We start from the raw sequence: 18,165 nt of genomic DNA, 5'->3' as shown, positions 1-18,165 counted from the left end.
ATGTTCATTAAACATGATTTCTCCTTTAGAAAGGGATGTTGGCTGTTCCTAATCAACCCACATTTTTCCATGTGACTACTAATTCTATCCCAAATAATTGTTTCTAGAGCTCCCCCACCACTGAAGTTAAACTGACTGGCCTGTAATTGCTGGGCTCATCCTTTTGACCTTTTTTGAACAAGGGCATAATGTTTGCAATTTTCCAGTCCCCTGGCACCTCCCCTGAATCAAGGGAAGACTGAAAGATTATGGCCAGTGCCTCTGCAATTTCCACTCTCACTTCCTTCAATATCCTTGGATGCATCACATCTGGTCCCAACAGTTTATCCAACACTTATCCTCATCAATTTTGAACCCTTCTAGTGACAGAGTTTCCTCCTCTATCACCATGGCCTGGGTAGCTTCCTTGGTAAAGACAGATGCGAAGTATTTATTTAACATCTCAGCCATACCCCCTGCATCCATGTGTAAATCCCCTTTCTGATTCCCAATCAACCCGACTCCTCCTTTTACCACCCTTTTACTATTTATGTCCTGTAGAAGATTTTGGGATTCCCTTATATGTTGGTTTCCAGTCTTTTCTCATTAATCCATCTTTGCTTCTCTTATTTGCTTCTTCACCTCTCCTTTGCATCTTCTGTATTCCACTTGGTTCTCAATTGTATTTTCTACCTGACACCTGTCATAAGCACACTTTTTCTTCTTTATCTTAATTTCTATCTCCTTTTTCATCCAAGGAGTTTTGGATTGTTTGCCCTACCTTTCCCTTTTGAGGGAATATATCTTGACTGTGCCTGAACCATTTATTTTTTGAGTGTAGCCCATTGTTCAGCTTCGGTTTTACCCACCAACTTTTCATTCCAGTCTCTCTAGCCCAGCTCCATTCTTGCCCCATTGAAGTCTACTGTCCCCAAGCTAATTATTCTTACTCTGGATTGCAACTTGTCCTTTTCTACCATCATCCTAAACTCTGCAATATAATGATCACTGTCTCCTAAATGTTCCCCCACTGATCCTTAATCTACTTGGCCCACCTTATTTCCAAGAACTAGGTTTAGCAGTGCATCCTTTTCGGTTGGACTGGACACATAGTGCTGTAGAAAATTCTCTTGAACACAATCTAGGAACGCTTGCCCCTCTCCACCCTTTAACGTAGCACTGTCCCAGTCTACATTCGGGTAATTAAAATCCCCCATTATAACTACTCTACAATATTTGCACAACTCTGTAATTCCTTTGCAGATTGGTTCCTCCTCATCCTTTCCACTAATTGGCTGTCTATAGACTACACCGAGCAATGTAATTGCACCCTTTTTGTTCCTTAGCTCTAGCCAAATTGATTCTGTTCTTTTGCCTTCTGGGACATCCTCTTTCTTCAGCAGTGCAATGCTCTCCTTAACCGATACTACTACTGCTCCTCCTTTTCTTCCTATCCTAGCTCTGAACACCTTGTACCCAGAAATATTTAACACCAAGTCCTGTCCTTCCTTGAGCTGGGTCTCTGTTATCACCACAACAACATATTTCCACATGGCACTCTGCATCTGTAACTCCCCAGTCTTATTTACTATATTCTGTTCATTCACATACATGCACAGTCACCCTGATTTAGACTTCATGATTTTCCCCCCTTACTCCAACTCAACCTATTAACTTATTATCCTCTATGCTAGTGCTCTCTGTCTCTTCCATTATTTTGTGCATGCTTGTATTCCTGTCTGATATACTCTCCTGGTTCCCACACCCCTGCTGAATTGGTTTAAAGCCCTCCCAACAACACTACCAAAACGCCCTGCAAGGAGCTCAGTCCCAGCTCTCTTCAGGTGCATCCCATCCAGTTTGTGCAGGTGCCATCCTCCCCAGAGCCACTCCCAGTGTTCCAGGAATCTAAAGCCCTTCCTCCTGCACTATCTTTCCAGCCACAAATTCATCTGCCTTATCCTCCTATTTCTGTACTCACTTGCAAGTGCCATTGGGAGTAATCCCGCGATTACTACGTTTTAGGTCCTGCTTTCGACTTTTCAACCTTGCTCCCTAAATTCTGATCACAGGATCACATCCCCCTTCGTACCTAAGTCATTGCTACCAATGTGGACCACGACCCCTGGCTGTTAGCCCTGCCCCAACAAAAATGTCCTACAGCTGCTCTGTGACATCCTTGACCCTGGCACCAGGGAAGCAACATACCATCGTGGAGTCACATCTACAGCTGGAGAAACACCTATCTTTTCCCCTAACCAATGAATCCCCTACAACTAATGCTCTTCCTTTCTTCTTCTTCCCCTCCTGTACAGCCGAGTCACTCGTGGTGTCACAAACCTGGCTTTGACTACATGGATCTGAGATACCAGTGCCCTCACCAGCTTCCAAAATGGAAAACTGATTAGTGAGCGGGACCCCTGCATTAATTCCTCGTTCTCCTAGCCAGCCTGGTGGTCACCAATCCCCTTTCTGCCACTACACTCCTAAACTGCGGTGTGACAACCTCTCTGAACACGTTATCCACATACTTCTCAGCCTTGTGGATGTGCCACAATCACTCCAGCTGCCGCTTGAGCTCTGAAACCAGTGCTCAAGTTTCTGCTGCTGGCAGCACTTTCTGCACATGCAGTCGTCTAGGACACTGGAAGTGTCTATGACTTCCTGCATATTTTATGCCATATATTCCACTTGACCGAGCTGTCCCGCCATGTCTTAACTTTATTTTACTTATATTACTTTATTATACTGGCCCTGACTTTCCCTTATTGCTGGTATTTCTCACTTAATTCCAAGTATAGCTACTACTTTAAAAATAATGTGCTTTTCTAATTTATGGCAATTTCAAGACAGTCCATAACAGCAGTTTCTTACCAACTAATGAATTTAGGGTTTTCCTGTGATGTCACTATTTGTTTTTCTCACTATCCTTTTGAACTCAGCTCGGGTCGGTTCTGAGCAGGCGACTGGTGTGCCTCTCCGACCCCCAAGGTAAGTATAAGCCTCAAGCCTCAGTCCCAATTTATATTCTCCCACTCCGGGCTGCTCTTTTGCAGGTCCGCCGCCTCTCCAACTCCCAAGGTATGTGTCATTCTGTACGTGTGACAGACGTATCATGGACGTTGCAATTTTCACCCTGCTATTGTGGGGCTACAGTACTTTGAGTGCATCACAGTAATGAGGAACCGAGGTTATAGTTCATCTTGACAATATTTGTGCAAGCAAGCTGTCATAAAAATTGTAATTCTCACTTTCTGTAGAAGTGAAGCATGCAGTGTGTTGTGAAAGTTTGATAAAAGATTCTCAGTTAGCTATCATTTGCAAGTGGCAGATAAAATTAAATGGTTTGATTTTTATTTGTATTCTAAGGTACCAATATTGAATTGATTTTATTTCCCTATTGACGAAGGAGGCTTGAATCTACACTAGTTTTAGAAGAAAATGCCCATGAAGGACTTTGATGCTGGCTTGCAACATTGTGACTGGGCCCAGATCATGGCAAATGACCATCCTTTCAAGTGCTGGCTATTGGCCACCATTTGATGGTGGAAAAATCTCCCTTGCCATGCTGCACCAACAATAGCTTCATCAAAAGCAACAAATCCCTCACTGGAAAAAAAAGGAGGAAGACCTTAGGGAATGTGAAGGGAAGAATAAATAAAGTACTTGCATCTTCACTAAATACTACAAATTTATTTTTGGGAACTGAGCAAAAAAATTTGTGGATAACTATCTGGGATTGAGAGCTTATCTACTTCACGCACACTAGATCCAAAGTAAATGTCAGCATTTCAGGAATTTGGTATATATGTGGCCTGATGCCAGTGGAGCACTCACCAGAATACTCATGAACTGGAAGAGAGCTTCTGATATAATTTGGAAGTTAAATTTGTGTTTGATTTGTACTGTAATGTAAAATGGTCATGTGGAAAAGGTGCTACATTGTAGATTCAAAAAAAAAATACTAACTTGTTTGATCACTGCAAAGTAAAAACGGATCATACATGCGCAACACTATTTTCCACAAAAGCTCAGTAAAACAAGTTACCTTCAATTGTGCGTTTTATATTCTACTCTGACCTGAAATGACCTGACTATTTTGAAACAGTCATTGTTCCTAACTATTTGTACGATTAATAAATGCAGTGTCTTTTGTGCACATTTTAAGAAATTAAATGTAGCTAAGTATTTGATGTCGAATTCACAGTACTTATGGAAGTCACAATTTGAGTACAGCTTCTGTGTCTGAAGCCTGGTTAATAACAACCTTGCTTGAAAATATACAACATCTTAAAATTTGTTTCTCCACTGCTAACTGTTCAGATCATTAAAGAACACACTTAAAATTCAATGACCTTCAATCAAAGGTGTTTCTTTGTGCCCCACACAGGTGGCAGCATTACAGCAGTCTGTTAGTTTGCTGCAAAAGGATAAAGAATATTTGAATCGTCAAAATATGGAACTGAATGTCCGTTGTGCCCATGAGGAAGACCGTATAGAACGCCTTCACACTCACCTTGAGGAGGCAAAGCGAGCTAGGGAAGAAATGTATGAAAAATATGTGATTTCAAGGTAAGTCATATTGTCTAAGATTTAAATTTTCATATTAAAGTGAAGTATCTTTTTTGGTTCATTAACCTGACAATGCAAATTCCATGGTTCAAAATGATTCTTGATGCTTTAGGGTCTCCTGTCCTCAGGCATTGTGAATCATTTTTGAACCATGGTACAACTTAGCACTGTGATCTTCTAAAGAAACATAACTAAGGTTGTTGTGAATTTGCTTTCATTTGTTTCAAAAGCCATACACAGATGAGTGAGGCTTAATCTCAGTTTGAATCTTGTGAGGGAGCAGAAGCTGGAAGTTGGCCTAGTTTGAAGCTAGTAGGATAATCTACAGTGGGTCTCTCAGTGTCCAATTGCAAAAGAAAGTAGTCAGCTGAATTAGTTTATTAAAAAGTAACTAGAAAAAGGGGCTGGGAAATCCATAGTCAAGAGATAGTAAAGGAAGTTTTACCTGTGAGAATAGCTGGAGCTGAGGAGAATTAAAGGTAGTTTCCAGAGGACTGTGGCTGTGGTCCCCACAGAAGTAAGTAACTTTAAGATCGACATGTCTTAAAAGGGAATTATTCTTAGTGGAAGTACGAAGTAAACCCGAGTGCATAACATACGTAATTATAAACCATATTGTTATGTTAATAGTGATTGCTCTGATTAATTCTTTTACGTACAATAAAGTTTGTGTTTTTAAAAAAAGTGAAATCTTGTGGAATAGTTCAAGTGGTTAAAACTAGGTATTCAGGTTTCTTTTTAAATGTTAACACCCCTAACCAGTTCTTAACAGTATGTTCCACTTCAATTTTCTTCATTATGGGAATAATCCTGTTTAATTTATATGAAGTCTTAGAGACCCACAATGGCGATGTTGATTTTATGAATGTTGAACAAACTATTGTGTGAAACAATGCAATAAATTTAAATACAATTTAAAACTTTTTTCACTATGCATAAGCTTTTAGCTCAAAACCTGGATGAGTTAATAATTTTTACACAAAAGCAACACTTCAGAATCCTATTTATTATTTAATTACTTCTGGAGTTGCCAGGTCATTTCCATTCTGTCAAAAACCCTGAACTGATGAACATTTTTATTGTTGTTAAACGTTAACTTCTAAACAATTTGAAGTATACAAATGCACTAATGTTGAGCAACTTCTGTAAAAAAAAATGGTAGTTTGTCTTTTGAGCTCCATATATGCCTGCAGTAATCCACACATGAATTTTGTCATTCATTTCACATGACACCATTTAGTGTCCGTCTTGACAATCAGCTCTACCTCCTCATCACCTCTCTCAACTCCTGCACTGCTTAATATTTCCTTCAATTAATCAGTGGGAAGCCACTTGCTTGACCATGTTGATTGTAAAATCCTCATCCTTGTATTCAAATCTCTTCATGACCTCGCTCCTCCCTATCTCTGTAACCTCCTTTAGCTCCACCCCCTACTGTCTGAGAACTCTGTATTCCTCTGCCTCTGGCCACTTGCAATTCCCCCAATTCCGTTGTCCCAAAGATGAATGCACAGGTGCCAATCAGTATAGGCTCTCAGCCTTGTAATACTCATTGTAAACCGCTCCCTCTATACCACTCTCTCCTTTAAGTTGCTCCTTAAACCCTACCCTTCAACCAATCATTTGGCTACCTGTCCTAATGTCCCCTTCTTTGGCTCGGTGCCAGTTTTTTTGTCTGATTGTGTTTCTGTGAAGCACTTTGGAACATTTTACTAGGTTAAAAGTGTTATATAAATACACATTGTTGTTGAATATCACTGAGTTCTTTATTTCTTTTGCAAACAAAAAATGTACAAGGATATAAGTTTATAGTTGCTTGGTAGTGCAGATCTCCTGTTTTGCTGAAAAAAGAGGCATACTGTTAAAGCCTTTCATCTTGCACTCATCAGAACAGACACAAGAATGCCAAATTTCAAAGGGAGCAACAATTTATACTGCATGAGAAAAGGATGCTGATTGGTTGGCAAGTTGACTCTGCTTTGTCGAGGCAAATGCACCAGGGAACTGTTGACTCCCAGCCTTTTGTTTAATTCAAAAGAGGCACAATGCCTGGACTTATTCCTTTTGCCTGCAGAGGATGCATAAGCTTAAGAACAAGACTGTCTGATTGTAGGATGTGCCCTTTCGATTATTCATTTTATTCAATCACAGTTGCTTTTGTGCATTGCTTAATTTAACATGTAATTCAGTTTAAAAGCTAAAATGAAAGTAATTTTGATTATTTGTTAAAACCCATATTCTGCATGGCTGCAAAATTTTCATTTGGAGGCAACATATTTGAAATAGTTACCGTGAATGCAGATGGCTCTTTTAAAATTTGTGTAAGGGCCCATATTGATAGAAGGATGAAAGTAATGGAGTAGTGTGCACAAACTCTGTTATAATGAACAAACTTTAAAACAGATATGAAACGGTAAAATACTTATGTCTAACTTTACAAAACTTATATTAACATTGCTCTTTAGCCTGATTCATTGCAGTGTTTTAATTAGTTGTATCATAGACCTGTAGAATTCACCATATTACTCTTCTTTTGATGTTGAAGATCAATCTTAAAGCATATAGAACTTTTTTTTAAAGGGACCACTACAAAAATGAATATGAAGACAAGCTTCGTCATGAACTGGAGCAGATCCGAGTGAAAACAGACCTGGAAATTGAACATCTTCGAAGTGGCTCCAAAGAAATGTATGAGAGGGAAAACAGGTAAAGCATATTCCAGTCTTTAAAAGAAGCAATTGACTGCAAAGAAGCAGAGATACAAAGCGAAACAGCAACTCAAAGACGTCAGAGAAGGGTGAGGGCAGCTATGTTCTCCAACTTACCCTATACAATGCTTTGGGAGACTGCCTAGTGTATCAAAAATACTTTTAAGGCATTATTCTCCATAACAGTTCTAGGAATTACATCAGTCAGAGTATTAGTATCAAGAATTATTCATGCTTGTATCAAGCTTACTTTAGATGGCAGCTCCTAAGTTCGCGAGAGAGTAGAGGATGGGTGTGGAAAGAGGATGGTTAGGAATATATCAGGCAACCTACTGAATAGTTCAGCAGGCTTATCCAGTGAAGAGCTGATGATGCAGACGAAGAAACTCCTTGCCTTGGTTGATTTCAACTGCAACACTAGTAGAGATGTAACATTTGCACAATAAAAATCAGATAGGTTTCCCATTTCTGTTTGCTGTTCAGCAACTCCTGCTACAAGCATATAAGTGGACACTAGATGAGGTCAAAATTCCATTTGGCTTTGCTATCCCACATAAGAGAGTTACTGGAGTGTCATTGGCCCGTGGAAATGTACCTTAGCAAGGAATCAATACCCTTTGCCAAAAATTTGAGAAAAAAATCATTTGGATCATGCTTGAACCAGAGAAGGCAGTGCCTGCCCCAATCTCCATTTCCTAACTGTCAGTTCTACCCTCTTCCTGGGTACTGCCTGAGGCTAAGGCAGACAGTTGATAGTCTTGGTCTTGGTCTTGGTCTTGTTTTTAACCCAGGATGAGTTTCCAACCACATATCCATGCTGCCACTAAGGACGCCTACTTCTGCATCCATAACATAGCCTGCCTCAACCCATACCTCAGTTCATCTACTTCTGAAATCCTCATTCATGCTTTTGTTACCTCACGATTATACTATTCTGACTCATTCCTGACCATCTTCCACCCTCTATAGACTTGAACTCATCCAGAATTCTGCTGCCCATGTCCTAACTCGTACTGAATCCCATTCACCTGTTAGTCCTGTGTTCCCTGATTTATACTGGCTCCCAGTTAAGCAATGCCTTGACCTTAAAATTCTCATCTTCCTTTTCAAATCCCTCCATGGTTAGGCCCCTCCCTATCTTTAGTCTTCTCCAGCCCTACAACACCCCCCCCCCCCACCCCCCGAGATATCTGTGCTCCTCAAATTCCAACACATAAGACAATCCTTAAAACCTACCCCTTTGACCCAGCTTTTGGTCATCTGCCCCAACATCGGTGTCATATTTTGTTTTACAGGGCCTCTGTGAAGCACCTTGGGATGTTTTATTACATTAAAGGTGCTATATAAATACAAGCTGTTGCACTCTGCCCTAAAGAATGTTTCCAAAGAAGTTTTATCATTTGACATATTATGATAACACAAAGATTCTTTTAAAATCTATATTTAATAATCATGATCAGAAAGGCACTTCAAAGAAAGCATTATAAATACTCAGCAGACAAACAAATGTTAATTTTCTATGATTCAGATAAGCAGATATTCTCCTGTTTATGTACTTGATCTCATTGACGATGAATGCACAAATTTAAAAAGTGTACTTTATAGGCAACTTAAAAACTACATGCAATATTCAACCTTCAGCTGCACTGAAAACTGAGATTGTAGGCAATTAGACAAAATTAATGTGTTTGCATCGATATGTATGCATGTGTCTAAGCAATTCCTGGTGATGTTCCAGTGTATACAAATGATCAAGTTCAATTTGTACCATACATGGTAAGCAATTATGTAATTCACCATTTTAATATTCAAACAATGTTAATAGATTTAACCTAGGTATTTATGATAGGCTAGATATGTTTGTTGTTTCATTATTTAGTTTAATCACTTAATTTGATTTTATGCGTAGGCTTATGAAGGATCTGTTTTATGTATTTTAAGATGTTCCTGTTAGTAATAATTATGATGTTTAACACAAAAGGAGGAAGCTGAGACATACTTTTAAATGCTGGTTCTGAGATGCAATTTTTATTCATGGTAATGTAGACCACCGTATCATTCATGGTATAACATTACATCTAATTTGCACATTTATAAATCAATGAAGTGAAATATAAATGGAAAAAGAACACACAGCAGATCAGGCTGCATCTTTGAAGAGGGAAGTAAGAGTTGATGTTTCACGTTGACTACCTTTTAAAGCACAGTTGATTGTTGAGCCTTTGTATGAAACCTCAATGCTCCCTAGCAAATCTTCTGCACCGCATTTTCAGGTAAATACATAATGTCAAAAGCAGGCACAAGGAATGTGGACATTGCCTTCAAAATCATAACCATGCAACTGAACCCAGTTGTCAAACATTTCCCACCTCTGCTTCACCCTAGTATTGCTGCCATTGAAACCCCCATCTACATCTTTGTCACCTTCAAACTGGACTATTCCAATGATCACCAAATTGGCATCCCTCCACTCACTGTAAATTTCATCTTATTTAAAATTTTGCTCCCCATATCGTACTCCAGAATAGGTCCTATCTGGGGGATAAATACAAATCGTTTTTTTTATCTATCACCCAATCCTTGCTGCTGTGCATTGGCTCCTTACTTTGTCAGTGCATCCAATTATAATTCTCAGCTATCTATTTAAATCCTTACCCATTTTTATCTCTGTAATCTTTTCCAGCCCATGAACTCATCACTCTTGAACTGTCTGTTGCTATGACTCTAGTCTTTTGTACATTTTCTCCTCTGTCCCTTTTTTCCACCACTGGCACTGATACCACCAACTCTCTATTCCCAGTGCTCTAGAATCCCCTCCTTAGACCCTTCCACAATTCCACCTCCCTCTCCTCCTTGAAGAGTGTCCTTAAAACCCATTTCTGACCACTTTTTAATCACCTTAATCATCCCTCCTTTGCCTCGATGACCATGTTTACCTGATTATGCCTCTAAGAGCTTTGAGATGTTTTTCCAAATTAAGGTGCAACATAAATGCAGTTGTTTATCATCAAGACAGCAAGGAACTCCCTACCCCTTTTTTGAACGTTGTTATGGGAGCTTTTACATCCACTAAATAGGCAGACATTGCCCGCCCTAGTTTAACATCCCACCTAGCAGCCCTCACAATGTAGATCTCCCTCAATACTTCACCGGTGTGTCAACCTAGATTATGTGGTCAATGTTTGGAGCCAAACTTGAATCCATGTCCTTCTGACTCAGGCAGGGATGCTACCAACTATGGCAAGCTGATAATTGTAATATTCTTCAGCCTGATGTCCACTTCAGTTGTAGATCTTGTAAAGCTCTTGGTCTTAGGTTGATAATTTAAGTAAACTAGAAACAACTATCGTTTTTTGAATCAGAAATTAATTGGCCCAGACTTTGAGGTAGAAATAACCATGAGGCTAATGGAGCTCATTTATTAAGGAGTAAATCATATAACAACTTCCAGCATCTGTACATGCCTAGTTAAACGCTGAAATCAGGAATTTGATGTCCAATTTTCCCTCTCCTCCCTAAGTTGTGCTGTATCGATATCTTGCCAAGAAACTCAGCATTCAAGAGGAGGTGGTAGCATAGTGGTATTGTCACTGGACTAGTATTGCAGACATGGGTTCGAATCTCACCATGGCAGATGATGGAATTTGAATTCAATAAAAACCTACAATTAAAAGTCTGATGATGACCATGAAACCATTGCCAATTGCTGTAAAAACCCATCTGGTTCACTAATGTCCTTTGGGGAAGGAGATCTGCTGTCCCTACCTGGTCTGGCCTACGTGTGACTCCAGACCCACAGCAATGTGGTTGACTCTTAAAAATGTCCTCTGAACAAGGGCAATTAGGGCTGGGTAATAAATGCAGGCCTAGCCAGTGATGTACACATCCCATGAATAATTTTTTTTAAAAAATTCAAACACAAGGGCATGAAACTGCAAAACCTAACCACTACATACCCACTAAAGTTAAAAGTTAGGGCTTATCCATTCAAGTGTAAGTGAATTTTTAACAGTGTGATATTTTAATTACTGTCAATAGCCCCGGTAATGAAAATTTATTTTTGAAAGTGTGGAGTCTCATTCTTTCGGATTCTAATTATTGTATATTTTATAAAAAATTAAAATATTTTCTTTGTTTCTTTTTTTCTCTCTCATAACGCCATTTTTTATCCTTCTCTAATTCATTTTCTGTACATGATTTAACATTTAATTAAATATCAGAACTTATACTTCTTGTTTCATACTCTGTGTGCCTCAGCAAGAATTCTTCTACCTGATTGGTTGAAAAGACACCATGTCGCTTGTTCTGCTCACACATGCTACAAATTCCCTGTAGAGAGTGCGGCGTTGTATCAGGCTCTGGTGACCATAAATTGCAGCCCAAAATCCCACCAGTAGCCTGTAAGAGTAATGAGCAGTGAGTGCTGTTTGTTCGTCACTGACTGCAAACCAGGGCCATTGTGTTTCCTTTTTGTAAGCTTCGTATAAAGTCCATATTTTCTGCACTAGGTGGCAGTCCTATCTGTAAGTCGAATGATTCATTCCTCTGCTCACGGCTTGCTCAGTTTAAGGTTATGTTCTTTAGCCCTGATTTTAACCACCTTACTTAATTGCTTCACATTAAAAAATGCTAGAATCACATCCCTTTTGTTTGAATAAATTATTTATTTTCCTTAGCTTCTCTTTACACCCAAGCACATAAAAAGGATTGTCTTGCTCCGGATCCTTTTATCTGCCTCTACATTTTATATATGGTGACCCTACCAGAGTGAAATACTTGGCATTTGTTCTCTCTAATGCTTTATAGAGAATCAAAAACACTCCTTGGATCTATATTCAACAGATCTGTTTACATTCCGTAGCAATTTATTTGACTTTACAACTGCTGTCATGCACTTTGTGTTTGGTCAATGTTTGCACCTGGATTTTTTTTTTTAGAGGCACTTTATGTTGATGTACTTTTTAATGTTGTGATTTTTAAAAAAACATTTTAATGGCAATATATTACTTTGGACTTCTCAATTTGAACACAACTTAGAATTCATTCTGCCCAATTTTCTCTAAATGTCTTGGTTCTCATGAAAGTGGTAGTGTCTTCCTGTTTGTGATGATAAGCTAACGTTTACCTTTTTACAAACACAGTTTTCACAAGCATTTGTTTACATTTACTATTCTGCTTGCAATAAAATGCTACCTGTAATCTTGCTTTGCTTTTCAAAAAAGTTAATTTTCTCACTTATCTTTCCCCCACAGAATAGGTTCAGTGGATTCGCTCTTTGTAACCCTCTGCTACTAGCACTATTATATAGCTTCTAGGAGTTGCATCAAAGTTCTGTTGAAAGACTCTGACTTTTTTTTTCCACTATAACAATGAAATGGCCAACATTATCTCAGCATCGCCCTAGCTTAGATTGAGCATTTGCCATGAGTGATAATAGCAGCAAGCCCACACCCTATAGATTTATGGTGCAACATGTTAGTACATTGATGTGCTGCTCCACCACATTACTCATTTTAATGACTTTTCTAAATATTACATAGAGATTAGCTTCTGATGAACTGTTAGTCAAACAGGATTCTCTTTCAACCTATGTTTGTTCCTAACCTCCCAAGTATGCACCTCAAGCTTCAAAAAATGTGACTGCTTTATAGTTATGTCCTAGAGGAAGAATTTTTAATGATTCATGGAGTTCAATAACCATAAAACTTAATAGCATATTTTGTAAAGGTTAGGTAAAGGTACAATGACCCAGATTTTGCATTGAGAATAACTCCGACGGTATCTGTATTCAGCATTATTATGGTGTAAATTGGATAGCAACTTCCAGAACCCGCATATGTGCAGTTAAATGTGAAAATCTGAAAGTTGTGGTTTGAGTTTTCTAACTCCAGGCTGCACTACAACGTTACATGCCGATAGATTCAGCATTGACATCAATGTAAGGGCATGCAGTTGCAGTACCTATCCACTAGTTACCCACTAAAAACATCAACGAAAGTTAGGATGGAGGCATTCAGAAGTAAGTTAAACTGCCCTGTACCCACCATCACCAAAATGGCTTGTGCAGGAAACCTGCAGGCCGACCGCGTTGGTATTTTCAGACCCCATCCGCCTCCATTCCCAACCTCAGTGGGGCCCGAATATTCAACCCTGTGTGTCTGTGAAGATTCTTCAGTCTGATTGGCTGAAGAGCTGCAATGTTTCTTCACTTGGTCAGTTGTAGCAGATCCCCTGTAGATGGTACCACACTGGATCATACACCTGGCGATGGCAAATGTATAATCAGAAGCCAGCAAAGACTCTTTAGGCTATTGTCAATGTAGTGATTGGCATTCCTTTGCCACAAGGTGTGTCCCACTAACATAACTGTTCTCAATGCAAGTACTCCTTATATTGAAAGGTACCTTTACAAAATGCAAACATTGAGTGAATAATGGGTAACAGTTTTTACTGTCATTCGGAAATTATTGGCCCAGGTTTTTTCAGTCATGGACGCAAAGGCACAGTGAAGAGCGCTTGCCACTGAAAGCCACCCACAAAAGATCTAGCAAACTATGTGGCATGGTTTTTCCCATTTCTAGCAGCAGTGTAAATTTTATGGCAAGTCAAGGGGATGTCTCGGCATAATGTAGTAGTGATATCAGCAAGCAGGTAGACAGTCAATCATATTGAAATATTCACACACAGCAAACCAGGAGGTTAAAATCCTTCATTTTTAAATTTTCAGGTATCAGAATAAATGTTTATGAATAAAATATAAGATAGTAACTACAAATTTTTAAAAAGCAGGAAAGTAACTTTTGTTTAAGAAATTATGTAGATTTTTTTATTATAGAAAAATTTAACATTCTCCAAATACTGTATAAAATTAGCTTTTCAGGGCCACTGAGGCTGTTTAATAGTAATTAGGAAGTTACTAATACACTGTTAAAAATCCAATTGCACCTCATTCAACAAAGTAACTTCTTCCAAGGTTATTTTACCGATAACTTAGGTGTGGTAGTTTTTGTCGGTTCAATTGATTTCCATTGATTGGATTTTGGGGGCCTCTATAGCGCCTTCTTTGGAGAAGCATAGAAGCGCTGGCAACAACTTCTGGATTTCCATTTCATTCTGTGCATGTACAGATGCTGGCAGTTCCACTGTCATTACTATTGCAAAATCTGGGCCATTATGTCCTTTGTTGAACTTTTTTTCAATATCAATTAAGGTACTGGTTATGCTGATACCAACAGTCCGCTTTACAGAAAAACAGCAGTTTACATAAATTGATTTCGTAAGACATGCTAGGGGAATACAGGTTCACACTTGTGATTATCTTTTCATATTATTTCTGATTTGGTGTAGCAGCTTCTACATTGTTTATATTGATTCAACAACAGGGGAAATGGAACATGTGCCAAGATTTCATGCATGCACAGTGGTTTTTTTAATTCTTGGGTGGAATGTAAGCCTCGCTGCCAAGGCCGGCATCTGGTGCACATCCCTAGTTACCCTTGAGAAGGTGCTGGTGAACCACCTTCTTGAATTGCTGCAGCCCAAGTGGTGCAGGTACACCCAGAGCATTGTTAGGAAGCAGGTTCTAGGTTTTCTGACCCAGTGACAGTGAAGGAATGGTGATATAGTTCCAAGTCAGAATGGTGTGTGGCTTGGAGAAGACCTTGCCAGTGGTTGTGGTCCTATTCGTATGCTGCCTTTGTGCTTCTAGGTGGTGGAGGTCGTGGGTTTGGAAGGTGCTGTTGAAGTAGCAAGTGGAATGACTTGCATTTATATAGCACCTCTCAAGGCCTGAGGAACTTCCTAAGTATTTTAGAGCAAATTATGTAGTCACTTGCCAGTTTGCAAACAACAGGATCCCACAAGCAGTACTGATATAAATGACTAATTATACTGATTTACTTTGCATTGGTTGAGGGAAGTTGAGGCCAGGAGACTGGGAGAACTCCCGTGCTGCTCTTTGAAAAATGCCTTCACACTTTTTTTCATCCACCTGAGAGGATGATAGTGCCTCAGTTTAATTACTGGTCCAAAATATTTATCCTCCTAAAGGGCAGAACCCTTCTCAGTACTGCAGTGAACTGTCAGCCTAACTAGTGCTCAATCTCTGGAGCGAGACTTGGCCCAGTGACCTTCTAACACAGAGGAAAGAGTGTGATCACTGGATCAAGGCTGACACCAATGTTAATGCTACCACACGTGATCAATTACATGCATGTGTAATTATTGCTAAACCATTTTTCAAATTTGGAACACCTGAAGTGAGGGAAAATTCAGAACAAACTGACGATGCCATCAAGTGTCTTGCTGGGCTAGAGGCCGTGCCACTAAGTAGTCCCTCAGTGCCAAATTGTGCCATGTTGTGCTGTCATCGCAGGTAGTTTTGATGAGATGCAGCAGGCAAAATCTTGATTTTTGGGGAGTTTCACTGCCTCAGATGATAAGAGTGTTGAGTTATTTATGTAAAAGGACTGCCTCCATCTACACTTTTACTATCTGAGATGACATTATAGATGTCAGTCGGCCATTTTATTTACCATTAAAAAAGGGAAATACTCAGCACGCCAGGCAACATCTGTGGAGAAAGAAACAAAGTTAATGTTTCAGGTCTGTGACCTTTTATCAGAACTAAGAGAAGGTAGCAGTGTAATAGGTTCATTTGCTCAAAACTTATTTCATTTCTTTGCATCCGTAGTATTTTGCTTTTCATTTTAGTTACTAATCTTGACAGAGTCAATTATGCTAGGATAGTGGGAGTGGGGGAAATAAACCTAATCAATGTGGCTAAAATTTCCATACTTTTCTTGGTTTTTACATATAGGTTCAATGTCCCCAGATTCTCCTTTTGCTGTGGAACTAGATGAAACTCTTATTTCTCAAAACTAGTTTCTCTGCTAATTTGCCCTACAACCTCTATCAAACCAAACTTTATTTTCATACTCAAATTTTCTCACCCATCATGTGAATAAAAGGGAGAGGGTGTACTTTGAAAATATTGATAGTCTTTTCTCAGTAACTCTAAATATGTTATGATTCACTATGTCAGTCATCTCTGCACCGTGTTTGGTATGAACAGAGATAAAAAAATAAACTGCGGATGCTGGAAATCCAAAACAAAAACAGAATTACCTGGAAAAACTCAGCAGGTCTGGCAGCATCGGCGGAGAAGAAAAGAGTTGACGTTTCGAGTCCTCATGACCCTTCGACAGTTCTGTCGAAGGGTCATGAGGACTCGAAACGTCAACTCTTTTCTTCTCCGCCGATGCTGCCAGACCTGCTGAGTTTTTCCAGGTAATTCTGTTTTTGTTTTGGTATGAACAGAGATTGATAATTTTTGAATTTCTTATAGGAAAGTTATACCTTCTATTAGTTGTTGAAAGGAAATAAATTTACACACGGGGGTGCATTCCACATTTTGCTTTGTATTCACTGAAGGTTTTTTTTTCAAATTTGTTCTAATTCAGAAATTTAAGGGAAGCAAGAGAAAATGCAGTTGCTGAAAAGGACCGAGCTGTTGAAGCAGAAAAGGATGCGCTAGCAAAATATGACCAACTTCTGGAACAGTAAGTTATTAATGGATTAACTCTGTCCTCTGCAGGTTGAATGCACAGAAAATTCATCATTCCTGGATGTCCATGTTGGTTAGAACTGGATAGGTGTTTAGCTTTTGGTGATTGCACTTCATATTTTCTATTGCCATAGCAATTTATATGCAAGGCTTTTTAGAAATTTTAACAATATTCTGCAGGTACAGGTTTTCTTCACAATGTGGCTGCTGTAAAGCTAACTTCAGTGACTTGAGGCATGTCACACAGTAGCCTGAGTCATTGGGAAGGCTGGAGATCTTTGGTATGGACCAGGATATTTAAAACAACATGATTGAATTTCTCCTTTTATTGTCTTTTGTTAACCTGCACATCGCCCATAAGTTATGCACTTCCTAGAAGGCTGTGGTATTCTAGCTAGGGAATAAAACATCATTTTTATGGCATCAAAATGGATGGAAGGACTTGGTAGATGCTTGATTTAGGGTAGCTGATCAAATCTGGTCTGTAATTGTGTGTTAAATCGGAACCATAGCTACCTAAGTGAATACTGCCGGTGAAATGTACAAAAACATCTAAAATTTTAATGATGATTTGCCATTGTTTAACTTTCTTCCATCAATTTCTGTATTTGTTGCTGAGACAGCCACCAGCGGTGAAACGCATTCTTTGATATGTATTGGTACTGGTGAATCGGTTTTGGTTCAATCTCATGGGGTTTCATATCACTGCTATGCTACACATCAATTGCTATGTGGTGTAAGGATGTTATAATGATATCATTGTGTAGTCTGTCATTGAATGGGAAATTGCATACTAAAGATAGTTTCACAACATTAGCACTGCAGCATGGTGTTTAACATTGAATGTGCAGTTCAAAAACTGAAGCATCCTAATATTCTGTCAAGTTTTATCTATCATTAGAAATCTCTTAATTCGTTAGAGAAGCACACAGTGTACATGCTTTGAACATGCATGGAGGGCTTCCTTCATTGAGGTCTTCCTTCAGTCCACTCAGCAACAATGCAAGCAAGTTGTATAACTAGCTGCCTGCCCCAATCATTGTTATAGTTATTTGCTAAAGCATTACTAAGAAATTATGTACCTTATTTTTCTTTAGGAGTTTATCATCTTTCTTTTACCTTGGTTTTCTCTGGATGTGGTAGGTACTGTTGTGTCTAAACCATTTATTCCCTTGGGCATTCCTTAGCTGAAACCTTTGGTAGTCTTATCTGGCTACCATTTTATTTCAAATATAGAAGATTTTACAGAAAAGATGAGTTTAAGTTGTGGGGGGGGGAGCTGAGTGTAAGTTCATTTTTTATTTTGCTAGGGAAGGACTTAAGTTTGCTGCAAAAGGTGCT

General features: G+C 39.0%; 1 protein-coding gene across 6 annotated transcripts in view; it reads left to right on the top strand.

Moving 5' to 3' along the window:
• Window positions 1-18,165, top strand: part of pibf1 (progesterone immunomodulatory binding factor 1) — a 136,751-nt gene that overhangs the window by 29,156 nt on the left and 89,430 nt on the right. For all 6 annotated transcript variants that reach the window (XR_005944445.1, XR_005944444.1, XR_005944443.1 and 3 more), the window contains 3 exons: window positions 4,370-4,551; window positions 7,132-7,257; window positions 16,721-16,819. Coding sequence is in view for 3 of the 6 variants with exons in the window: in XM_041199373.1 (XP_041055307.1) it covers window positions 4,370-4,551; window positions 7,132-7,257; window positions 16,721-16,819 (407 nt within the window). In the remaining 3 variants the exon portion in view is untranslated. The remainder of the gene's footprint in view (window positions 1-4,369; window positions 4,552-7,131; window positions 7,258-16,720; window positions 16,820-18,165) is intronic.

The sequence above is a fragment of the Carcharodon carcharias genome, chromosome 11 (genome assembly GCF_017639515.1).
Source record: "Carcharodon carcharias isolate sCarCar2 chromosome 11, sCarCar2.pri, whole genome shotgun sequence".
NCBI lineage: Eukaryota > Metazoa > Chordata > Chondrichthyes > Lamniformes > Lamnidae > Carcharodon > Carcharodon carcharias.
The sequence above is the reverse complement of the archived record's forward strand: the minus strand, read 5'-3'. Positions and strand labels throughout refer to the sequence as shown.